This window comes from Centroberyx affinis, unplaced genomic scaffold (genome assembly GCF_046629955.1).
Source record: "Centroberyx affinis isolate AG114_WGS23_722 - 3 ecotype Tasmania unplaced genomic scaffold, CSIRO-AGI_Caff_v1 ptg001748l_1, whole genome shotgun sequence".
Lineage (NCBI taxonomy): Eukaryota > Metazoa > Chordata > Actinopteri > Beryciformes > Berycidae > Centroberyx > Centroberyx affinis.
In genome coordinates, this window is record NW_027280150.1 from 38,875 (window position 1) to 65,311 (window position 26,437).

Consider the following 26,437-nt stretch of genomic DNA (forward strand, 5'->3'; position numbering starts at 1 on the left):
CTATTCATAGCGGTTCAATAGGGCTGCACAGTTAACAACATACTGAAATTTCAATATTGACTACCTAAATTTCAAAACCCAAAGAGCCTGCAATGTTTTCTTGAAGGGAAAAATGTTTCAAACAGCTTCCCAAACAAGGTATTACGGTGCTGTATAGAGCTGCAACGATTAATCGATTAATCGATTAGTTGTCAACTATTAAATTAATCGCCAACTATTTTGATAATCGATTAATCGGTTTGAGTAATTTTTTAAGAAAAATAAGTCAAAATTCTCTGATTCCAGCTTCTTAGATGTGAATATTTTCTGGTTTCTTTACTCCTCTATGACAGTAAACTGAATATCTTTGGGTTGTGGACAAAACAAGACATTTGAGGACGTCATCTTGGGCTTTGGGAAACACTGATCGACATTTTTCACCATTTTCTGACATTTTATAGACCAAACAACTAATCGATTAATTGAGAAAATAATCGAAAGATTAATCGACAATGAAAATAATCATTAGTTGCAGCCCTAGTGCTATATAGAAACTCTGGCCTGCAAATGAAAGCATGTCAAAGAAAATCTTCCATTTTATTCAAACTGAGCATCAGCATATCAGAACCAGACAAGACATTATATAGAGAAACCTGTGTCCACATATATGACAATTCATATCACAATCACAAAATTCAGCAAAAAAATGCAACAGCATTATTTTATTAGTAATGTGCAGCCTTACTATCAATAAAAATAGTCAGACTAGAAGTGATGCACACAGAACAGGCTTCTAACCTTAGGTTGTGCAAGGGGCCGTCAATGTGGTCGAAGCCCATCTCATAGGTGCTGTCTGAGCTAACGGACGACGGTGACAGGGAGCGTGTGTCCTTCTCCTCCAGCTGCATGTCTGGTTTCCCCAGGATCTCATCCTCCGAGTTCTCTTCCGACACTGATCCCACAATGAAGTGGGAATGCAGCGCCGCAACAGCAGGGTTCTTCTTGGCAGCACCGTCCTGTTGTGCCATGGCTGGACGACACGAACAGGCTGCAAACACTGCGGAGGGACAGGACAGTGACAGCAACAGTTATAAAGGAGACACCGAGTCCAAAAATCAGGGAACAGTGTGACACAATTGCCATAGCTGGTGTTTGTCATATTGCATCAGTGGGTTGCATAAACTATATTGATAATCAACAGATATTGCAAAACCAGGACCGACGCCAAGAGTACCAGTACATGATGTACAGGTTCTGAAAATTACCATTACTTTAAAAATGTTATAGCAGGATTTCAAGAAGGATAGACAACATGGCAGCAGGTGATGCTGGATGTGTCCTTACTGACAGCCATGGAACCAGAAGCAAAATCTGGTATTACCTGGCAGCATACTGAATTAACAATAATTTGAGCCAAAGATGCTATGTGCAAAAATATTTTGGCAAGAACGCACAATACTTCAACCCTATAAAACAACCAATCAGGAGAGCTGCTGTCAGCTGGCATACTCTCTATAGGAGGTGCACTTTGTATGTGCATGCCAGTTAAAAACCATTGCTGCAAAATAACAATTTTCAGCCAGTGTTTCTCAATTAAGACAATTGTGTACAAATACAGAAACAGGTCTCAGAGGGTGGGTCTAACTCTCTGGACTAATGGCACATAGTATAGTGGTTCTGAAGTACTGCTACCAATTGTATGCAGACTGGTGGGTATTAGTTAGAGAATAAATGCAAAAATCTCACAAAAATGCCATGAATGACCCAGGAACAGAAATCCTATAATCATCCATTGAATGAGATAGAAACTTCCATTAACATCCCATGTTTCAGCAACACCTATCTACAACAGAAATGGAGTTCATGAGAACTTGGGAAACTTTGAGACTTTCAATGTGGATCCGATATTAACATAACACCTCTCTGAGAGCACCTTGACTAGGTCTCATAGGTATGACACAGTAGGCCATTCATCTACCTAGTATCTTATTTTATTTTTTTATTATTTTATTCATATTTAACAAAGGGGAAATGTGGTGTTTTCCTTCACTCCCCCGTAAATAACAAATATAGTTAGCAAGGATGATGAATTAGCTTACATTTTGCATTAACACTGTGACAAAAAAGGGATTTCAACGACCGGTCATCGTCCCCTCTAAACCTTACCAAAAGCTGGTGGGTTTCTTATTACACTAGCCGTGCTCCTGCAAGTGGAAAGAGTGGACTCATGTTGGGCAAGGCACACCTTACCTATCGATAGCTGCTTGCGGGACCAGAAAAACAAGCCGAGCAGTGCAGCCAGACACACCGCCAATGTGAGCCAGCTGAACATCCCAAAATGATACCGAGAACTGCATTTAACTAATCGAAACCTCGGCTTCAAGCCATCTTAATTAATTATACAGTGAAGCGCTTGCTAAGTTGACTACGTTACCAGCCAAGCTAGCTGTTTACTCAACGGCAGCCACGGTTAGAAGCACCGGTGCTAATAACGTAGGTGCTAGCTTACTGACAGTAATACAGTAATACAATTATAATGCTACTAAGTAATGGTAGCTAGTAATACTGGTCTGCTAGCAGCACTGACCGGCTGTGTGTTACAGCGTGGTGTGAATCTCCTGAACCGGGCTGGTGTCAGATGGACAGGTTAATAACCTGCCGACCTGAGATAAATGTCAAGGTAACGACTCACCGTGGGAGAGGAGCCGACACGCAATCCTGAAAAGTTGATTCCAAGAGATTGGTTACTCAATTGTGTCTATCAGACATGTCTTTCCCATTGATGATGAAAAAAATCACATCATGATGAGCTCATGGCAACTACAACAGACGCTTTAACAGCAGAGAGTGGGGTGATGTGATGATGCGCCAACGGGTTACTCCTGGACGTTGACCTCTGACCTCGCTTTCCGCCATAGAAGTAGATTGGATAGAGAAGTACACCGGTACACCCAAGATGGCTGCAAGGTATGGTAAACTGAAAATCATACTAAAAGCGAGTGTAGTAAAAAAAAAAAAAAAAAAAAAAACTAAAACTGAACTAAATGTACAATGCCTGCCGTCAGAGCTGAGTCAAAAACAGAGTCGCCTAATGAAGTGATCATGGATTGTTTTAATTTTCATCAGTAAAGCAGTAAATTCTGGCATGATGGTAAATTATGCTACCAACAACAACTGCCATTTCCCCCTAACTGTCTCTAAATGAAAGCAAGAATACCAAACCAAAATGAAATCAAGTAAAATATTAACCAAAACATGTGGGGGGGGGGGGACAAAAAGTAGAATAGTTACAAAAAAAAATAGAAACATGAAACCATTAGATGATGATCGTATCATGGAAATAGAACAGGTTCACTGTGTTTTACAGTGCATGCGACTAGGATTACTAAATCATTGGAGCATATCCATGACAACATCATCTAACGTTCCTTGGTACACATCTTGCATGTACCAGCCAAAACCTTTCGATGTTCACTAGAATATGCTATCATTCTCTATTTACCCCAATTCTATGCGCTCCATCCTGCAGAGGACCAATCGGATTCCACAACGATTTATGTGGGCGGGTCCCGGAAGAGGTGGTTCTTCCTATCTGCTGCGTGCCCCGGCACGGGATAGTACATGTGCGCTAAGGGAGAAACCTTAAGGTTTTGAAGCAAAGTCAAATCTTTGTTATTCCGATGGGGGCATATGTTTGAGGCCAATTATGAAAACAAATAGCCTACATGACAAATAACTACAAGACCGTTTTAGCATTATAAAACCACGTCCTTGTTATATTATCATGACTCAGAATCATGAATCATGACTGCATCGTGCAAAATAGCAGGGCTGTAACCCTAACCCTGCTATACACTATACATGCATTAGGTGTGTCAAACTGTCAAAAACACAAATATGAAATCAGAGTCTGCATCCTTAATTCGCATATTTAGCAGCGCTACCAATCAGCATCTCAATTGCTCCTCTGCTGTCAACACTAGAGACAGTTTAGATACGAGGAGATATGTCACCACCGGTAAATGAGGTACACAGTAACGCCAAAGATGGCGTCGACGCTATGCTGTGAGGGTAAGTGATAATAAAATGACAGTAATATATTGCAGAAAATAAGTTTGTAATCTACGACCAATAGGCTATGACCTGTGAATTTCGCTTTTCGATGTGTGAGTTAGCCTAAGCACGTCTGCTCTTCTGTGCCAGGGCAAGGGCAAGTGCTCTGCAAGTAATGGGAGTAAGGGAATTAAGCCATTTAACTGGAAAGCCCTGCAACTGGGACAGCCTTGGCAACCTTCTGGCAGCTGATGCAGAAGTTTAGAGCAGTATGAGGCTATGAGTAGAATGCAGATTGCCCATGCACCTGTAGCTGAAGATTTCTGAGCATAAGGAGACTCATCATTTTTCATCTTCATCTACCGTAGTGTCCTAAAATCTGAAATCTTGTCTCTTACCATAGTGGCCCCAATGTAATGACTCTGCTTGCTATTTTCACTAATTTTAGTGTATAGTGTAGCCTATTTTTTAGGGCATTTAGTTCCAGGCAAGACTTGCCGCACCAGGATACAAAATTAGCAGAGACCAGACCTCTACTATCTACACCTACACACTTGGCATTGCACCTACACTTACACGTCACCTAGCCCAAAACATCTTACTCAACAGGCTGATGGGATATCTGATCCTCCTGGCTTGAAACGACCTGCTCAGCAGCTCACAAACCCTGTAACTATATAATAAGAATAAGGTTAAGAATAAAGTACCACAATATAAAACATGTTTTCATAATATGTGATACTTTATTGATTCTTCTATTGATAACTTAGAGGTCAGGGTCAGCTACAGAGCAGCACCCTTGGAACTGGTAGAGGTTCAGTGTGTTGCTCAAGGACACTTCAGCAGGGCGGATGCTTGCTGACACGGGATCTTGAACTCAGTTCCTCTGATTGAAGAATGGACTCTCTAACCACTAGGCCACCCTGCCACCCAACCAAGACAGGCTTTTAGTCTTCCTAGAATTAGAATTACAGTGTGGGGTGGCCTGAGGAAAAAAAAAAGAATTTGAATAGTATATTTTGATTAACAATGAGATAATTTGCACTGGCCTATACAGTTTGTCATATTTTAGTAAATTGTGTCATCAATAGCCTACTTTATTCCACTCAGATATCAAGTCATGTCAATGCAAGAATGATGCCAGAACCACATGTCAATAACACTGAAAAGTGTACAAGAATACAATACAGTAGAAAATGCAGTGTCAGTGCCATTCTGATCCACTAGATGGCTTCATAGGCCATTAGTTTGCTATCTCAGTAGTGTAGAGTAAATTTTGACCTCATATAGGCTGCCACATATAGTTATATGTTTCAACCCAAGGAGAGTAAACTGCAATAATATATGTAGATGAAAATGTCATTCTAGACCCACAACTGGGCTTTCCTTTTGTCGTGTTGACACATGAGTTTTTTATGTATTCAAAGATTGTATTGGTTTGTCTGCTTATTCTTCCACACCAACTGTGAAATTTGCCTTGATTTACCTTCTTGATTTTATGGTTGGAGGTTTTATTATTATCGTTAGACAATGAAATAATTAGCTTTTGTCTCCATTTTCTCTGTGGCGTCTTTCACTTTTCTGTGCCAAAGAGGTGTTTTCAGAGATATTTAGCAGTGATTACATCTCAATCCTCTAGTGTCCAACATCAACCCAGTTTCTGTCGTCAGGCTGTGAACTCCCTTTATGCTCTTCATTGTGTCGTCGTCAACTTTTCCAGAACGACATCATCCCACATCAGCTATGAAACTTCACATTAACCATTCATTTGATGTTTGTGGCCTGACATCCATCAGTCCTTTAGCATCAGCAGTGTGTTCTACCCTTTGTTTTCAGTGCTGTGTGATATCCAAACCTTGCATAATTCACATTTCCATGTGTGTCCGTATTCCTCTGAAAGGATTTTCTATATTTCATTTATGTGGCCCTTGGTGCTAACAGCAATGGAATGTATGTTAACAGACAGTTGAGATAAGAGAGACACCTGGATATATATGTGGCACTTGCATACAAAAAAAAAAATGCAAATCTATCTTTCCATGCAAAGTCTGCACAAAATGCAAACATGACATGAGGATATTCACATGTCTACAAACAGGCCTATTCTACAGCATTTGTATGAGTATCATGGGATGGCCTTCTGCAAAGTACAAGAAATAAGATAGCTAACACAAAGTCACTTTTATTAAATGTGTAAACTGAAACTAAGCTTGATCCTGGTTGGCGTATCTTCATAAGGATTCAGGCAGACACCAGCTTTACCTGGGGAGGAAAGTACAGAGGAGCGGTGTTGAGACTCGGCCCAGTAACTCTGAGAAATTATGTCTACATCCACTTTCTTAGTCGTGATCTGTCCTTGTCAAACCACGGGTTCTGTCCAAGGTAAATCGAAGGTAAATTTCAATCAAACAGTTTCTATAAAATCCACAATAATATACCATTTGCACAACAATCAGAGAACGCTCTCACTGACTGGCATCAAACTGCTTACTGCACTGTGGGGTTGAGGGTACTGACCTGTTGAATCTGTTTCTGGTTCCTTGTGCTTTAAAACAGCTAGAAGTAGGGAATGCAGTACACTTGGGCCTGGATTCCCGCATGCAGAGCCAATCAGTGACAAAATACCTGCCATCGATTATCCTTATACTGGAAGAATGGGTGCTGTCCTTGGTGCTGAAAACCTGATAAACAAAATCCCTTTTTAGATTCCAAATATAAATTCAGGATAGCACTGAAGTGCACACTACTGAATCTCTACATCCATCACTTCTCACCACTTCACTTCCTATTTTCTTTTATTAGTGACATCACTTCTGATGTCTCCAAATAAATGAAGCATCGCGTTAGTTCAGGCAGGACACGGACGTCACGCGTTGCTAGTCATCTACCAGCTGATCGCCACGCACACCAATCATAATCCATTCTCATAGCAAGGCGGTCTATTTAAATGGCCTTCTCCTAGACTGATTCCTGCTTCACAACTGCTGCACACTCTGCTGCTTGGTAAAGCTTTACCTCCACTTCCCCAGCCTCCACCTGTTATAGTCTACGCAGTCAAGCCTACGGTGGCTCTTAAGTGTCAACGCTGCTGAGTGTTGCTGCTCTGGCTCTGCTCTGTATTCTCCCATGGGGGGATTTGCATGGCGCCCCTGGTATACCTTCTGCATGCTTGCTGGGTAAGCAGGGAGCTGCTAGAGCAGGGCCATATCCACCAATCATAACTGTATTACCATTAGTTGCAATTAATGGTTTTATCTTGTGATTAATGGTTTTATCTTGTGACTAAAGTGTTTCTGACTGAATATGCACTTTTGCAGTCAGCCTGATCCACAATGATCACAATGGCTGCTATTTGCTTTTACTATTCCCTTATCAAGAATATAACAGATGAATGAGAAATTAAATGTTAATCAAGTGAATATGGGATGTTTCAGCAGTCACTTAAGGCAAATTGTGTGAGTTGATGTGTGTGAGTTGACGGGGTGTGAACATTAAGTTTGTTCACATGCTCATTATTCCCCAGTAGTCATGAAATATATAAAGTGATGAACAGTGTGTAGTGTTTTATATAACTGAAATGTTTCCTCATTTGTGCGTCCATAGTATTTAACACAAAATTTTATACATCACTCTGCCACCTTAGTATGTTGCTAGAATAGATGCTATAATGTATATAGGTAATGTATATAGGCATACAGTCATGCATACATGTAATATGGTTTGTGCATTCATGACATACCGCAAGTATCTAAACACCTTCCCTCATCCACTCTAACAAAGCCCCTGCAGATACACTCTAGTGCTTTATTTATGATAACATAGCCTTTTTTATGATATGCTTGTAACGTGAATTATTCATACTCTATGCCGACGACTATCCAGTCTCTTTAATCCATCAGTGTTGACAATTCTATCTCAACACTTTCCTAAAGAGGAGTCAGAGCCCACCAGTAGGTTTTCTAGCATCCAGGAAAATGTTAACCAAGATGCACCTTATTTTGTTGACACCGGTTCATGCTAAGGATGATGATGATTAATTAATGAGGCCCATCTTAACTTCCAGGCCACAGGCCTGAGAAAATGTATTTCCTTGCTTGATATCACAATACTACACAGAGGTCTGTCTTTGGTATCTTTAACTTACTCTCTTTAACATTGAGTATTCTGCCAACTGTGGAGTGTGAGATAACAATATTGTCGGTTTGTTTTTTCCCCCAGTCACCTAGGCCTGAGGAAGAGGGATGTGTGTTGAGGCAGGATCTTGGTGACAGGAGAGGAGTACTTCTGGCCTCACTCCTGGTTCTTTTAATGCCGAAGGCCTCCCTCCATCCCTCCCAAACACCCGAACTTTCCAGCACTGCGGGGAGAAGTTTTCTGCTGACTGCAAGAACTTTTGCAGTTGACCTCTTTGCCACATTTCTGAGCCAGTGGAGATGTTCTTTCACTGTGAAGCTACGCTCAGCCAAGGAGAAAATGCACACAGTGGAGACATGAGTGGAGCCCAGCACAAGGAGAGGGCTTTTAGATCAATTTTCCTCCTGGGAGACCACTGGACTTTTTGTACCAGCTACAGTGAAAAAAGAGTGATTTTATTATGGAGACAATTACCATGGCAGTTTTTTGGTCATGATTGGTAAAATAAAGAGAACAGAGAGTGGATTTATAAAGATGATGCCCTTCTTTATAGTTCCTATAAAAACTACTAGGAATGAAAAGTGCTGCCCACAGGCTGAAAACAATAATAGTTTTGGTCTGTATTGAGAGGGGATACTTTCAAAATGTGTTTCCTTACATATTACTGATTAGGCTACCTACTTAAAATTGTATTCAATAATATAGTCCACCGGAGGACTACATTTACATCACTTTTTCTCCATAATTTGTAGAAAGTGAGGATAACCCCGTATTTCTGGATGTGTAAATTATGTCACACAACAATCTCAAAATCAAAATTCACGCTCTAGGCTTGTGTGTAGTGATAATCTCTGCCATCACAGATGCCTCACATTTTTCTTTATCCTATGACTCTTGTTTCATACAGACTGCATAATTACTATACATAAATCTCCACCTGATTGTCCTCCTCCTTTCTTTGAAAAAACTTGGGACTTGGTGTTTTTATTCAGTATCAGTCATACTCAACTGGACTTGGGGATACATCAGCACCTGACAGCCATCAAACTGAACTCATTGGATAGTTCACTACAAACATACGATAGACACTGTGATAGTGCTGACACATAGTGTTTCAGTGCCTCTCCTCAATGGCTCTGCCAAAGTGGAGATGTGCAGAGGATTAACTCTCTCCAGGTGTTCACCTCAATGTCCTGAGATGTCCACAGTGGCAGGTCTCTGTACTCTGGAGGAAAGGCTTTACTTTTCTTCCATTCCGCTCAGCTGGTTATGGGACATGGGGGCTTGGTATGCACGATAGATTTGAATTATATAGCTCGTTCATTGGCCCTCAGAGCGCCCAGGAGAGGAGGTGAGAAGATAACATAGACTATAGCATGCTTGAGAGGAGCGCAAATGGACATGTGGGCCTGCTTGACCAATGTCAACCCCCTTGGTCCATATGTCCTATATGGTTATACTCAGTGATGTGTGCATCAAGCTCAATGTAACCTGTCCCCAGATAGAAGACAATGGCAACCTTTCACAGTAATGGTATCAAGTCAAACTGAGGGTGAGAAGGTTGAGGTCACTTGCATTGATGTGATGTTACATGATCCAAGAACTCCACAGGGATTGTCTTCTTAGTATTTGCTCCTTTACAATTCTATATCTATACTTTCTGCCATTCAGATTTGAATCCCTTAGGTGGTGACCTGCATCCCCTCTGTCAGAGGAAACGTATGCCAATACATAAAAACGAGTCTCACTTTTTGTTTTGCCTATTTACAATTATTGTTAAACATATTATTTTCTTTGTTCCATCAGCATTGTCGAGTTTCCTCCGGGAGGTGACACTGAATAGTTAGGCTACTCAAAAAATAGACTTTTGCACATCCTTCCTTTAACAAACCCCATAGCAGCCTGTGGTTTTGCATATTTTACAGGAACTTGCCACTGGCAAAAATTAGCTTTTTCACATATGCATCCTGTCAGGTTAGATTGAATGTTGAACTGTGATTGGCTCAAAATGACACCAAGCCCTCAGGCTACTGGCCTTTCCCTTTGACAGCTTTTTCCACTCTGTGCAACATCCCTGCTGGTGTCAGTCAGACACATAAGATATCATCAGGAAAACTAGTGGCCTTTTGTGAGTTGCTCTGTGACAACTGAATGACGACCACCTCCACTCCAGGCAAAAAACAATTCACCCTACTGTATTCACAATGAAAATGCGCCATGGTGAATTTCATCCTCTGTCAAACGGTAAATATATTGTGAAACAAGATGACATTAATATAGCAGTCTCTGTGTCCATAATCTTATTCAGCATGTGTAACTGTCCACATTGGTTAGCATGAGTCGGCTTTTGGAAAATTAATTACAGAGTGGTTCCTATATCCAAAGTGACATGACCTCCTGTCATAATGAACCACTACCTGCCATGCCCTGAAGTCTGGAGCAGGGTTTCATTCCCTGTCCTATGTAGCCGTTCAGAAGATCATTTCTCTCCTTGTCATTAACAAAATGTCATGTCTTATATGTGTGAACCTATCAGCTGTCTGTTTACAGTCAGTAAACGGTGCCAAAACTCTGATAAATTCCAGCTAAAATAGACAATATTGCCCGCTGTTGTCTTCCATATAGGTCTACTGAATGCCTGCTGATTCAGATGTGATGTTCTCAGCTCTTCTTCATTAGGCCTTTATACATATACATATTAAGGAATTCTGTGTGAAACCTGTAATGTGAGGAGAGGACATACACATGCAATTAGTGCAATGGAACAGATTCACAGAGCCAGATAACCACAGGATGAAAACGTACTTATTATATATGGAGCTGTTGCTAAGACTTCTGAACATCTGAAAAACAACCCATTCAATATATGCACTCAATATAAAAAAAAATTCAATTACATTTTATATTGAATTAATATATTGAGTCAGTATGTAATTCATGTGTCTCAAAACAGTGTTTTTTAACACTGCAGCTTGAGAAGATGTACTGGGCAGACGGACTAGCAACTCAAGTGTAGCCACAGCGTTTCGAGCAGAGATGCTTTGGGAATTGGGCAGTGCTCTAGCAAGCAGTGGGCTGCACTCATGCATACTGGATGAAGTGCACAGGACTGCAGACTTTGTCGTTCACCTTTATTGCTCAGCCACCATTGCTTTGGCCAAGGGCATGGCAGCAGAAGTTGTTGTACAGCACCAACTTTAGCTTATTTTGGTGGAGCTACAAAGGATATATGCAGGTCATTGACCCCAGCAAGGTACTTTGACAGCCAGGCCCATTTTGATGCTTAACAGAAACAGAATGAATGCTGAATGTCTCCCCCATAAGTCTCTACAGTAAAATTCCCTGGGCTCCCTTTTACTTTCACCTTAGCGCACAGCAAAGAAGCGTACCTGAGGAGTAGTGTTTGGTCCATGCAGATATGTTGCCATACATTTTTCCAGTTCAAAAATATTTGACACAAAACTGTTCATAGCATACCTCAACCTCCAATGTGTCTTTCCGTTGCTCCCCCTCTTCCTCTGTTTTCTTTTCTAAACTGCACTACCTGAGGGCTGTAGAGTCTTCATTATGCTTGCATCACTGAGGTTACACTCTAATCTCTTTTACTGAGATGCTGCTCATTTGTGTATCACCGTGGCCAACAATGACCCACCCCATGCCCCTAGGTGCCATAATTTTGTTGCAGTGAACAATGACTTGAATCCCCAGAACAGCTGGAAATATTTATGGGGGGAAAGTAATTGAGTAACGCACTCACCTCCATGGCTGATAGAGGATGACTGTGTTTGCACTTGGCTGCTCCCATGTGTAAGCATGTGTAACTGTCTAGTGGGATGTTGCAGAAAAAGAGCTGAAAGGAGCATGCATATTTGGCAAAGATTCCCTTGATAAATACATGTGAAAAACTGTGCAATCCAGCATGTATTTCAGTCTTGTTTGGGGAATGTTGGTGTATGAGGTCCTAACCAGTGCTGCTGGAGTTCTTCAGTATTAATTAATACCAGTCCAGACACTTGGTTTCATATTGTCGATCCAGTCCTTTATGTGAATATGCTACGTCCCAAAAGCTTTGAAAAAGGCAAATGGAGAAAGAGGTAAAGATTGTTGAACTAGCTGTTATGACTGAGACATATAGCAGTTACACAAACAATACAATGAGGCTGCAATCTCCATATCACAGTTTACTGAAACTAAAGAATGTAGCATAAAAAATAGCATCACTTTTATTAATTCTCCTGCTGTTTACCTGGTCATTAGGTTCCCAGAAGAGAGGGGGCAGCAGTGCCAAGAGGTATCCTAAGATTGCTGTCTGAAACCATCACATCAGGATCAAGCTCATTAGCTTCATAGCACTCGCTGCCCTACTACGCACTTGATTGTCAACTCCTTTGGAGTAGCTGAAAGATGACAAGGGTGAGTAATGGGGGCAGAAGGGCAGCTAGGCCTCCTCACACAGTGCTTCTGCAGTAGCTGCCAACACTGAGAAGCAAGGACAGATACAAAAGAATAGCTACACAGCAGACCTGGACAAAACAGAATTGAGTATATTATGTCCGATACAAACAATCAAGGAGACAAAGAAACAGAAGTGCTTGATTTAGTTAAATTAACTTCCACCAAAGGATAGTTTTTTCATCCAGAACAGCCATCGCACGTTTGATCTATCACATCATCATACAAAGGAATCCAAAATGCAAGGAACAACATATTATCAAAACTGAAGATCCAGATCTCTCACTGCTCACTGGAGAGAAAAGATTTGGCTTAGCTATTTGGACGCTGCCCTTCTAGGCGTAATGAGAACATTATCCCCAGATCTTAAGCAGTGGACCAGACACACATCATGGGCACTTGAGGTCACCACCTCCCCTTTGTCTTTCATTATGTCCCTCCTGCCAAGTCATCACTCTGTGGAGTCTGACCTGAGGTTGACCCCTCCACCTGCCCTGCTGGTCTTCCTCTATGATTCTCATTACACATGGCAGGGATGGGCAGGGACAGCTCTCAGCCTCCAGACACACGGGCTCATATTTAAACTTGCAGTCTATGTTCAGAAACATTCCATCCATGGTAAATACAGACCAACAAAGTTTAATTTACATGTAGGCAGTCTCTCATTCTTGACATAATATGAGTTTACAGTGCAATAACAGAGAACAGAGGACATTCTTTCCTCTGCTTCTTTTAATGTGGGATGTTGTAGCATATATAGACAGTCTGAGCACTGCCAAATCCCAAAGATTAGTCTGCTGGTGTGAACTTGGAGCCCAAAGCCTATGAATCAGTGCATTCACATAGTTGAACTCCTCAAGAGGTGAAGAACATCGTTGAACTCCTCAAACGTCTAGTTCTCTTTTAAGTCTGCTCAGCAGTGTGCTTCATTTGCGCATTGTGAACACCAATCAATCACTGATCAAATTCAAAAATAGGTAAATCTGTTTTATATTATCAATTTGTTGTCATATTATTATGCTAAGAATACTGCACTCCCTGACAACATTTGACTAAAAGAGTAAATGTGACCGAAAATCTTCCCCACCCCTGCATGCATGGGAAATGGAGTTGAGCAATTTGGTTCTGACAGAAATAGTATTTGTCCAATTCTAGAGCTGCATATTAAAACATATGAAAGCAACCACACTAAATGTGAACAGCAGTTTTATTCAAATTGTGAGGAACGCAACAAAAGCTAATCAATTTACCTGAATAAACTGGCAGAAAACCTGCCAAATCACTTCATCGTAAAAGGAATTTTTCTTTAGTGCTGGTGAAAAAAAAATCCTGAGTTTTCCCTCCAACTCCACATTGCTGCATTGTTTAATCGACAGAATGTGCAATTGTTTACAGGTGGTATGCAATTCCTTCATAAGTTGCTGGCAGGTTAAACAGTGACCTATTACAAATATTTGAAACTTATTCAGTCTCAAAAGGCTTTGAAGGCTTTTGTACTAGTCATGTGTTTTTTTCATATAAAAAGAAAAAAAGCAAAAAGAACTAAATATTTACATGATTGCACAGAATAAATTAGTAAAAAGCTGTGTATTATTCATATTTAAAGCATATTGTAATTCATCTATAGAACATACAAAATAGCTTTTTGAGTGTTGCACAACATATATCCCAAAAGAATTCAGATGAGCATCTTGCAGTTTGTCCCTTTTAAAAACTTTCAAACTTCATTCATCTACATAGATGTAGCTCTTACCTCATTGACAGCATTTCCAGCTTTAACCAAGGATAATATAATGAGGACATTAATTGCAACTTCATACATTTTACGACAAGAGAATATATTCATTTTAGGTGACTTGCACCTAAAATGTCATTTGTCTGTGCGCCCTATTTTTCATTTTATCCACACCCATCACCCCATATCCACTGCATCAGGACAGAATAACATCATCTAGGAGAGTCTATTGTGGGGGACATGGTTTCTCAAGTCCTCTAACCAGTTTCTGTATACTTTGCAGTTCATTAGTGGAATCCTTAACAATGGTTTTGGGTGAAACAGTCTTCTGTTTGGCTCCAGCCTTGCAGCTGCGGCTCTCGGGCACCGGACTCGACTCTCTGCTGCCTGATACGGACAAGTCAGATCCTGCATTTAAACTGCCAGGCAATCTGGTGGTGAGCAGGTTTTGGCTTGAGGCAATAGAGGTGGGGATCTGATAAGGGCTGAATCGCAACCAAGGACGAGAGCTGCTGAAACAATGGTTTGTGGCCAGCGTAGAGGTTGCAGAGCAGGTGGGCAGAGCTGGGGCCACTGCAGCTGGTGCTGCCATGTAGTGATATGGATATGAGAACAGTCCTCCAAAGGGTGACACTGAAATTCCCTGTATGAAAAAAAGAAAATTATTAATTTTCCCAATAATACACAATGGATTGTCTGATCTCCAATTTCTAAGTCATCTACTGCCTTGCAAAATTAAAAGAAGATTTTAGTTTTTGGAATATGCTAAGGTGAAATTTGCACTGCAGGTTGAAGCTGAATGAAGCTACAGCATTTAGAAATATAGCCATAAGCAGTGATTGTGATGATAGAAAAAAAAAAAAAACACAGAATACATTTTGACACCAAGAGCAGGTGAACCCCATGTATGGGTCACAAACCAGGATGGAAAGAATGTGACTTGACTTGACAACTGACTTCAGCAGATTCAGGTGGATAATATTGCTGCAAACCGTGATTGTATGATTGGTGTCAAGCGCATAGAGCAAGAAGAAGAAAGAGAAGCTAAAGATAAAAAGTAGTTGGCATTTGTGATATTTGGTTCAGCACATCTAAAAATATGAATTTATCATCTTTAAATAAAAATGTAAAAAGTAGCCAAAGTCTAATGGCACACAATCTGAATACAGATTCAAGAAATGATATCCATTGACAACCTATTTAATTCCAAAACAGGACACCGGTGGACAAACTGAATACATTTAGTTCATGCGTGAAGTTTGGTGGATAAACTGTACTAACTAGGCTTTGAACAATTGACTTGACTTGAACAATTGAAAAAAAGTAAGGAGATTTTATGACAGTGTGAACTTTGGTGTGGGAATTCTGGCCTGGCCTGGTAAGGTGTGACATAAATAATTTTCAAGTTATTCGCAGAGGTTAAACATTCTAGCGGAAAATATGGCTATTGCTCTTGGCAGTTTATGACTTTGAAAAAGACAGTCCTGGATTTCAATCCACAATCTTCAGCTTGAGAGACAGATGCTTTACCTATTGAGTCAAACACCTCCAATAGCTTTCTTCAGGAGAAAATAAAGGGATAAGTATTGTGATACTGCAGCCTATCTCCCCGTGAATCAATTTCATCATGACTTTAAAAACATCATCTTGAGAGTACAGGCATCATTTGTCTTTAGTTTGATAGAGATTGTTCAAACTATCTTGAACATTTCACATTGTCAATTTATCAAACTATTTGCAGCTGGACATGTGATTTTGGCGCAAATAGGACAAAAATTAAAAGAGCTTATTGGACTGTTCTGCATAAAATACAAAATGGCAGAAAATTAAGATGGCTGACATGGTTGTCCCAACGGCAAAGTTGAAGATCTAGGAGTAATTCATCTAACCTTCTCAAGTAACAACAGTAGCATGTTAAACCTGACAGTCTGAAAACTCTGCTATATCTAGCTAGACACAAGACGAGACTTGTAAGACTAATAAGCAAAGAAGACATAAGCTCTCAATGCATCAAAGTTTCATGACAGCTAATTTTGAGCTTGCATTATATATTCTAAATTCAAAGATAGCGAAAGATCGAAGTGAAAGAGCAATCAAAAGGCAAATTTTCAGTCTTTGGAGTAATTGAGGGAAAGTGGAGATGCAACTCCATGAAGAAATGTTTGGGAACCAACTGAATGGACACAGAACCACGGAGCTGAAATCCTGCAAGCCTGCTCCATCACTAATGACAAGACCACAGTGACTCCTGCCCAGACTGCCAAGAACCTCGGTGTGGCTCTGCACAGCCGACTGTCATGCGAAGCTCCCACTGCAGCTACAACCTGATCCTGCAGATTAGCACACTGCAACATCTGTCGATTCAGAGCCTTCCTCACCAGGGACACAGCCCAGCTCCTTATTCAAGCTTTAGTCATTTCCCATCTGGACTATACTGCAACTCCCTCCAAGTCGGCCTCCCAAAACATTCCCCTTAGCCCCTACATGTCACCCAGCATCCTGCAGCCCGCCACGTCTCTCTCTCTCCCATGTCACTCTATACACTCCCTCTACTGGATACCCATGTCTGCTCCCTATACCTCCAGGCTATGGTAATTTTGCTGATTGAGGAATTTAATCTTACACTACTCTTCAGTCATTACACTTCCCAGAGAATGACCTACCCAATATTGGGTGTTTAGGGTAGCAAATGTAAAAGCTTTCATGAACTGGGTAGAGGTTGAATCACTATTGTATTGAAATTGGCAATAGAAAGTAAAAAAAACAGACATTTATTTATATGGAAAAGTCATGGATTATTACATGTATTAAATGTAATGTAAATGTAATTCCCATTTGTTATGGTACCCTTTAGCCTACTCAGATATAAACAAATTGCTTTTCATAAATTTGTACATATGTAGCCTTGAATTTAGATCTGATTAAGAAGAACATCCTATGGCTTGGGCTGGAAGATGATAGCCCTACTCCATATATATTAAACATGTGTAATGAGTCGACATGTATGAGTGACATCCTTATGCTAAGAGATGTGTTAAAGGTCCTCCTGCTGTAGCCTACCTGAGATGCCAACATCTGCTGTGACAGGTGGAACATGAAGGGAGTCGGACAGCTGATGCTTTGAGAAGATAGACCTCCACCCTCAAGGCCATTCACCCCAGGCAAAGAGGAAAACAGATGTCCCATACCCATAGTGGAAAAAGCCTCTGGGTTCACTGAAAACTGTCCGGGGTGAAACAACAAGGGTTGTCCAAGCTTAAAAAACTGCTGACTCTGCAGGTTTGAGAACGCTAATGTGTGAAGGTGACCAGCACTGAGGGAAGATGGGCTCAGAGGAGAAAACCCATTGTTGATTTCACTCAAGTCACCGCTATCTACATCCCTCTTTGGAGAATCCATCTCCCTGGAGTGTGTATTATCGGATATACTGAACGCTGGGTTTTCTTTCGTTGAGTCCTGACTGTCATTTTGCTTAGTGAGACCAGAACTCTTCCCCGGTCTTTCCTCGCTCTTTGGGCTCAAAGGAGATGTATGTTCAGGCCTGGAACAGCTGGCTCCAGTGGACTGCTCATCTTGTGGATCGATATCCTGATCACTTCCAATGTTGATCTCATCTGAGGGACAAAACATCATTTTCATTAAATGTCTGAAATTTATTATTAAAAGTAGAAAAGTGCAGGTCTTTACTCTTGAGGTCCACTTTAGCCTGGAGCACTTAGAGAATCAAGTTTTTTAAAGATCACTTTGACATTTCTGCCTCATTAGTACTATATTAGTATATAGTGGAGAGAGATGAATGATAGATTAGAGAGACATTACATTCAACAAATGTCATAAGCCAAAGTCGATCCCAAGCCATTGTGAGTAACCCCCAGGGTCCAGAAAATTAAAGTGCAGTGATACAAATAAGCTGTTTTTGTTTTCTTGAATCGAGTCATAAATTTTATCTGACATCCACTTCCAAACCACTTCCCTCCACTACTCAAGCTGCTGCCTAGAATTAATCTATCATGACATCTTAAATAGTTTTTTCCACACTTAAAATACATGTCCTGTTGCTTAACCATTTCCTGTGTAGGCTACAATATAAAAATGTACTTGAAACAGACCTATGACGAACTTCATACCCACAGAACACATTGGCTCCATTAACATGAGTTAACACTCCAGAAAACACAAATAACATTGTTAACTTCTGCAGCATAATGTTGGAAAAGAGGACTTGAAAAAAGAAAACCTGGGAACACTATATAATAATCATTACTGATAAATAGTGCGTTGATCATTATAGGCTATATATTAATTCTAATTTTATGGTTAACTACCAACTTAATTTCCCACATTGTTTGAGAATTAATAGTAAATGATATTAGGTACATTATTTAACCATTACTTGATGACATGTTAATAAATCAATGAATTACTTATATATTGTATCATAGCTGTTCAATGAAATCAATGATTTTTGATTGCCTTTGTTTAACAGTTTGTTAGTAATTTGTTATTTGCCAAGTTAAACACTTTTAAATAGGCCTACCTAATTAGGTATTCATGAATAATTAACTATGTTTCTTTCTTTTTTTTATTTAAATAAGCATTAGATAAAGTTAGATAAAGTTATATTATATAAAGCTGAAAATTATGTTTTGTTTACTGCTAAATGATTAATACGTGGTTTGCAAAGCATAAATGAACATATATGACGTGTATGAACAACAATTAGAAAATGAATGAGATGAAATAGAAAAACATATAGCCCACCTTGCCCGGCCGGGTTGGACATCAGTCCCAGTGGAGACTGCACCGGATCACTGGTCCCGGGTTGTTCACACCAGGAGTCATCGGAGTCAGCGCAGTCCCGGTCCCCTTTGCTCTGGCTCTCACTCATGCGCAGCGAGGGAAGGGTTAACTGTTTCCTGCAGACCGGCCTTTGATTACTAGGACACATCTACAGGCCTACCGGTATTTCCATTAAGTGTATTCTAATGGCGAAACAAATGGAGCACATCTCATACCTCTTTTCTCGTCTCCCATTTCCCGTGTCTCTGAATCCTTTGGCAAATGGATTATTGTCGATTTTTAGCTGCGTGATCTTGAGGAGGAAAAAAGATGCAAGTCAGTCATTCTAAAAATAGATCTATAGGCCCTCACTTTATTAGAGTTATCAGTGCAAGATGATGAGATCGACATCCAATAGCCTGAGCTGTAGGATAGCCTACAGAGCGAAGCCCCTTTGTGGCTTGTAAAATCAGACTACAACTAACTCTGAGCAATGAGAGCAGCTTTTTGTCCAAATTTTTCCATCCCAGATTTCCAAACCTCCCCGCAGATGTAAGACTGTCAGCTGGTTTCATTGCACTTTCAGAAGTTTTTCTCTTTTGCTCAAGATGTAAAATCCACCTTTCAGTTACATTCCGTGCATTTCCATGCAGTCACGCAACTAGATTAGGTGCGAGAAAGAGAGAGAGAGAGAGAGAGAGAGAGAGAGAGAGAGAGAGAGAGGGAGGGAGAGAGAGAGGGAGATTGCTTACCCTCTCATTCTGATATGCAGTGACTGCGATGAACTCCGTCTCCGGGAAAACATAAGTCCGGAAGGTGCTGTAAGGAAGCTTCATTATGTCGTTGGCTCTCACAATATGAAATCTGGGTTGGTATTTATGCATGGAATTCAAAATTGTCTGGAAAATCAAGGAAATAGACAATGCAACCTATTTGTTTTTCAGCAAGTGCATATTTCTCATTGTGTGACTGCAAAGTGGGCTAATAAGTAGGCCTAGTAGGATAACAGGCTATTCAATGCTATGATGATATGACTAGGTAAGCTAATGTTATGACATAAACGCTTGAATACAATTGGATTCAAAGCAACCTGACAAGCCTACTTTGATCTACCCCATATCATCAATTCAATAGCTGTCTTTGCAATACCTTTGAATTGTGAGATCCATAACAAATGAAGTTAAAATAACTATAGTAATCCTATAATAAAATGGGAATATTATAAGAACTATGAGAATATTATACGAACTTGATAGTGATAGTGTAGGAGATACAAAATAATAATAATAATGACAATAATACAAGTAGCCCACTATAACGTCACTATAAAGTCAATAGCCTACTGACTAGCATAAACACATTATAAGCCAGCAGCCTATAGGCATACTGGAAGATTATTATAGTGATCTTTCGTTAGGCTTGTCTTTGGGGAAGAATCATAAAGGCCTAGCTCAGCCAACTTAGAAGTATAGCCTTTGTCTATTGTCAAATACAAAACCCTTAACAGCTCAACTTGCTACTTACAAATCCATGCTTATCCGAAATATTATTGGTCAGTTTGAGTTTATGAAAAGCGACGGGCTTGGTCATCCACTGCTCTCCTTTGGACGGGCTGTCCGGGTGGATGTACATGCGCTTTGGCATCTCCGGATCTGCTTTTCCAGCCACCATCCAGTGGGAGTTGTGGAACTTGTAGCGACAGTCGTCGGCAGCGACAATATCCATCAGCAGGATGTACTTTGCCTTTTCATCCAGCCCATCCACGCGAACTTTGAACGGGGGAAACATCCTCCTGTAAGAGTAAAACAGCAGACTGCTTCAGATAGTAGGGCAGTGGTTTAATGCACAGAGACAAAATAAGATATAGACTAGATATAGACTAGGCATTGCAATGTGCAATGTTTTCAATCTGTTTCTGCCATGTGAAATAAAGGCTTTTTTTAAATTATTATTTTGCAATGAGAAACAGTGCCTTGGACAACTTATTTGCTGGGAACTACTGTTTTTGACTGAATCTTAGATTTCCATGCTTTGTCTTATTCCGTCTCAGCTATTGGGCCTACCTACATCCAAAGAGCACCTGTCCATAACACACTGAGCTCCCTAAGCAGCGCTCCTTCCCTTCTGTTTTTTGTATTTAAAATATGGCCTAGACCCATTTATGCGTCATGACAAGAAACCCATAAACCCTGTTTGGTAAGGTTTTGTCTCATGGATAACCATCTGAGAGCATTTTATTGTTAGACATGATTAGGGAGATACCAGTTGGGGGAGTTAAACCTGTGATCAGAATATCTGATCATTTTTAGTCACTCTCATATTCTGTTATCTGTCATTGAGCTAACTTCTAGTAAATTAAATTGTGATTAAATTTAAGTCCGACCTCCATTTTGGGAATCACTGCTGTGGCCTTCTTTTGAAGAGAAGATAACCAAAAATCCAGATGCCTTACTGACTTAAAAGCTTTGACATTTGAAAACAAATTAATGAGGATAATGAACATTTTGCAAGCCTACTTAACATGCTTTTTTATTTGTTTTATTTTTTTATTTGGATTTTAGATAATTCGTTCAATCATATTGCACCTATCTCATCTTTGTAGTGTAGCTTGTGAACTGACAGTGTAAATAGACATCGGAGATAAAGGTTGCCCTTTGAAAATTACGATTCAATATAGCAATAGCCTATTGGTCAGATAGCCTATGTGAATATTTATTTTCAGAGACAAATATGACAGCACTTTACAGAGTATCATTATGTAGCTTGTTCATATTGCCATTTAGGACGGTAAAGAAGTGTCTCGACAAAACTATAAGTCACTATAGGGTATTATATTTAGCAGATTAAAAAAAACAACAACAACACACACACACACACACACAGTAAAGAATAAAAATAAAAATAAGGTAAACTCGTCAATTAGTAGGCACACTTACACAAATATTAGACTATAGGCTATTTTCGAGCAACCAAGAAGTCTATTGTAGCCTATACTTTATTTGTTTACCTTCCTGATTTCGTGATGACCATCTCAGTTCCCATTTTGTGAAATTCATCCCATAAATTCTGCGCTTCCAGAGTGACTTTCGGGTCATCCTCGTGCCCATCCTCCGGCTGCAGGCTCTTCAGGGAGCGGTGGTGATGGACCGGGTGATGCTGGTGTCCCAGAGCGTCCGCCGCCTCGGAGGCAGCCCGCTCCGGCGGAGGCTTGGAGAGGGACGCGATGTCGGGAAACGTCAGCGCGGGGAAAAACGAGGGCTGAGCGGTGGCGATGAAGGCTGACATGGGGAACGCGGCTGGTCGGTGAGCTTGGAAAGGATGCTGATAAGCCATGGCAGCCGCCGTGTCGAGTGGATCTCTCATCAGTGCATCCGCTCCGACAAGTCGATATGAACTCCCACGCACCCCCGTGTCCACCTGCTTGCAGGCGCACAGGCGTACATCCAAACTGCAGCAACCTTTAGAGGAGCGGATGGCTTTTGTGGCATACCCAAGAGATCACAAGAGGGACTGAAAATTTCCAGGTGGAGGCAGGGAGGGAGGGATGGTCCTCGGTGTCTCCGCGCAGTGCCGTTATATCCACCGAGGAGATGGCAGCGCACTTTGGGAACATGCGCCAACACGCTCCTCTCACTCTTCTCAGCTGATAGTCTATATTGGAAATACTCAGAAACTACAAAACAACTTTACAGTGCGGAAAGAGATCCAAAGCGGTCCTGTCTTTAAACATGTCCCTCCGTCCTAGCGCATGGTAGCTACACTAATGAGCCAAATTTCTCCGACCGTTCACTCTACTGTTCCTGCAGCCTACCAATTGCAGAGCGCTATGGGCGTGGCTTCGACAAGATCTGCAGGAGATGGGTGGAGGTGCCAGTGACACTATAGCTGAAGAAGAAAAAACAAACGCGTCAACAGAATTAAGTATTACGTATTTATTAGTCTTTTATTTATTTATTTGTTTTTTTGTTTATTATTCCTATTCATATTAGGGCTATTATTAATATAGTGAGTGAGAGAGTGATGACATGACCTACTCACTGTGTTTTTTCTTTATTTTTTTTCACAGGCGAAATTGTTCTGTCTGTAAACTTAACTGGCGCAGTTACGCTCTGTAGCTATATGCTTAGGCGTCCACTTAAAAGCAGCCTACCAATGATTAGCCTATGTTTTTTTTTTTCTCTTCTAATGACAGTCAAAATTATTGTTATTGACGACCGCAGCCGGACTGCGTTTGAACCCTGTCTTCTGGAAATCGTTATCTCCTGACTTATAAGCATGATTCAACTTCAGTCTGGTATTTACAGAGGGCGATATCAAAAGTAACCACTTATTTTTGACTTTGATTCTACTGCTGCTGCGCCGGGGCAATCTCATCTCATCTCGATTCCATTATGTCATTTTAGCCTACATTAGCCTGCCTACCTTTTGAAGAAACCACAGGGCCTTGATTAAGTGGACTAGGTCTGTTAATTAAGGAGGACTTGGCGCCAGTCTGCTGGCGTCCCACAAAGGGCCTAAGAGCTCTCTGCTGTCACTTCATATTTACCCCCCAAATCCTCAAGTCGCTTGCTGCACTCCTCTCTCTCTCACTGCAGCCTGCAGGCTGCTATTTCTCCTTTAGCCTGTGAACCAGGAGAAAACCTGAATGATTTGCTTCAATCTAAAGGATCTAAATGAAAACAGCGCTTGTCTGGAGAGGTAGGCCTGTAGCTGCAAGATGAAACTGCAGTCAATTCAAACCTGATCCGCAAACACAGGACTTCGACGATGGTGAGAACTGAGTAAATATTATGACGATGAACTTGACTGATTTTGTTTAGTTTTTCTTGTCAGTTGAGTTTTCAAGTTTTTCAGTCTGCGTTAAAAGTCATAAGGATTGTTGCTTATAGACCACTTTAAAAATTACGCATCATGATCAGAGACCTGCAGTGAGTAGTTTCATTAATTCACCTCTAATATATCGCTGTGCAGACACATCAGTGCTGACATCCAGCTGAATCGGTTGTAGGCCGCATCATTACACTGCAAAAATAAGTCATTTAATGTATTGAGTCTTAAAATCATATTTTCTTAAAACAACGGAAAATCTACCAATGAGAAAATTGTATTTATTGCCAATGAGCAATGAGCATCAACTTGTCTCAAGAGTTTTCTTGAGTCAAGAGTAGTGGACTGATCTGTCTCATACTGTCTTGTTTCAAGTATTGACACAAAATCCTGAACCAAGTTAAACTATTGGAAATAAGTGATTATCTCACAACATTGTCAGAATTTTCAATGAGAAAAGAAAAATAAGATTTTGAGACTGAATGTGAGACTAAATATCTTTATTTATTTGTTGTTGTTTTTTTTGCCGTGTTTCATGTTAACTGACATCCTTATTTTATCATTGTACAGGATGAAACCCAGTTGAAGAGTTAAAATGTCTCGTGTGAGATTCAACAGGTAGTAATACCAAATTTCTAGCCTATTTTAGGCTACCAAACATATACCCAAATTAATGCTTGTATGTGATATAATGGCACTCACATTGCTGTATTATACAAATGAAGGCGAGTGGTGACAGAGGTAAATATTAATGCCATGGCTCGAGTTCAAAAACCTGATGTTGTCCAGTTGTGCTCGTTTGACTGAAAGTGTATCGGGCTCTAAAGTGCAGATATAGGCCGATATTATTTTATGAAGTGATTACCTGGAAAACTCATTTTTCATTAATTAAACTAGCCTATCTTCAGATGTTATATAAATTATTCAAAATAAATATGATTTTGATCATTTGAAATATTGCAGAAAAGCATCATCATCATCATCAAAACTTGGACAGTAAAACTTTTTGCTCGCCTTCTGCTCAGTGTGTCTCAGCTGTCAAGGCTTAAATCCCTTTTAAATCTCCTCGACTCCATCTTCTCTCCTTCATAATTGTGCTTGATTTAATTGGTGAGTTGATCAGTGAGATGCCGCATTTCCTGGAAGAGCAGGTGGTCCTAAAGGCTGTTTAGTATGTTCAGTGTGTATGCAAAACCAATTCCTCAGATGCCTGTAATTGTTGTAATTAAATATTAATATAAGCAATAGGTCTATACAGAAAATATGGTTGATTAAATTACCCTTTTTAAAGCTTTGAACAAAGATGTAGGCATGTGGCTCTCGTGTCTTATGTCCCTGGCTAAATCCCCAATCACATTTAACAAGAGGACGAAGAAACTTGAACTCAAAATTAATAGATCGAGCATAAAAACAAAATTTCTGTTTGCAGTTTGAGTATACCAGTATGCATTTTTTTCTGTTAGAAATCGGGTGGTTTTTGTTACTGGTCAACAGAGCTGAAGCAGGGAATTTCTTCAATCAAAGAAGCTCTTCTTAAATGTTAACCTGTGATGTAGACTGTTCGTTGTTTATCGATGTGTGGGAAATGAGTTTTCAGCAAGAAAATGAATGGAAATAAGATGCTTGATAATGAGGTAATATCGAATGTCTATGATGGTAGGTATTATAGCCTAATGGACACAGAAGTAGCCTATCACACACACACACACACACACACACACACACACCTATGGACCTATATGGAGACATAGGCCAATCTTAATTATTAAATAGTCTAATGATAAGACAATAGAAAATATACTTTACTTTAATTGTTTTGAACTTGCACCGAGACCAGTTCCTCTAAAGCTATACTCTCAACATGTGTCCTTTTCTGGAACCAATCTCTGAGTTTGTACTCAGCTCCACTGGGCAATTCTAACTCAGTAAAATAAAATAATTAAAAACAATTTTAATGTTTGGATTAGAATATTTCCAAAGTACGTTGGCATAATTTCAACATAGCCTCATGGTGACTTGCAATTATAAACAAAACCATTAGACTGTCTCTATGTAAAATCATGTTTGTGCTGATAATCTCGCAGTCACAATGCCTCTCTCCCTTCTGACTAATCCAACGAACATCTTTTTTTCTTTTTTTTCTTTTCATCTTCTTCTCTATGTAATCTAATCGGATTACTGTTTCTTCAGCGACAGACTGCTTACTGACGCTTTGAAGTCACATTATTGCAAACTGTTGCAGATAATCTGTGGGAGAAGTTAGTTTGTGCAGGAACCGCCTGGTTTTCTGACATTTCAGCAGCAGTTACTGGATACAGGCTGCAACTGATTCTTCATTAAATATACATTTTCCGTAAATTAGGTCCTATACCCACCCTCAAAGTCTCTGGTCCTTATAATGTAATAACAGCTTCAAGACGAGAATTAGAGCAGTCCTAAAATTAAAGATTTGACCACAAATTAATTAAGTTTGATAAT

At 40.2% G+C, this 26,437-nt stretch overlaps 2 protein-coding genes across 5 annotated transcripts in view; both read right to left on the reverse strand.

Annotated features, from left to right (window-relative positions):
- The window catches only part of acaca (acetyl-CoA carboxylase alpha), a 41,110-nt gene extending 38,303 nt beyond the window's left edge, over nucleotides 1-2,807 (reverse strand). For all 4 annotated transcript variants that reach the window (XM_071528987.1, XM_071528986.1, XM_071528985.1 and 1 more), the window contains exons 1-2: nucleotides 2,672-2,807; nucleotides 778-1,036 (exon numbers count right to left, since the gene is read on the reverse strand). In XM_071528987.1, the coding sequence (XP_071385088.1) occupies nucleotides 778-1,007 (230 nt within the window). In that variant the 5' untranslated portion in view covers nucleotides 1,008-1,036; nucleotides 2,672-2,807. The remainder of the gene's footprint in view (nucleotides 1-777; nucleotides 1,037-2,671) is intronic.
- An 11,772-nt stretch (nucleotides 2,808-14,579) lies between these two features.
- LOC139652053 (T-box transcription factor TBX2b-like) lies at nucleotides 14,580-22,495 on the reverse strand. Its single transcript, XM_071528991.1, has 7 exons — nucleotides 22,140-22,495; nucleotides 20,657-20,924; nucleotides 19,885-20,031; nucleotides 19,369-19,445; nucleotides 19,135-19,269; nucleotides 17,414-17,999; nucleotides 14,580-14,996 (listed from the first exon to the last, which is right to left on the reverse strand). The coding sequence occupies exons 1-7, from the start codon at nucleotides 22,493-22,495 to the stop codon at nucleotides 14,580-14,582; spliced, it is 1,986 nt and encodes a 661-aa protein (XP_071385092.1).
- Nucleotides 22,496-26,437: the final 3,942 nt, after the last annotated feature.

What these genes read in the sequence shown, in the direction of transcription:
- LOC139652053 (XM_071528991.1), bottom strand. Translation starts at nt 22,495, where the DNA reads ATGAGAGATCCACTCGACACGGCGGCTGCCATGGCTTATCAGCATCCT. An exon ending in TTTCGGATAAGCATGGATTT is followed by an intron (nt 20,032 to 20,656) that starts GTAAGTAGCAAG and finishes TTGATTTTCCAG; the next exon opens with ACAATTTTGAATTCCATGCA. An exon ending in AATGGGAGACGAGAAAAGAG is followed by an intron (nt 19,270 to 19,368) that starts GTATGAGATGTG and finishes GCCGGTCTGCAG; the next exon opens with GAAACAGTTAACCCTTCCCT.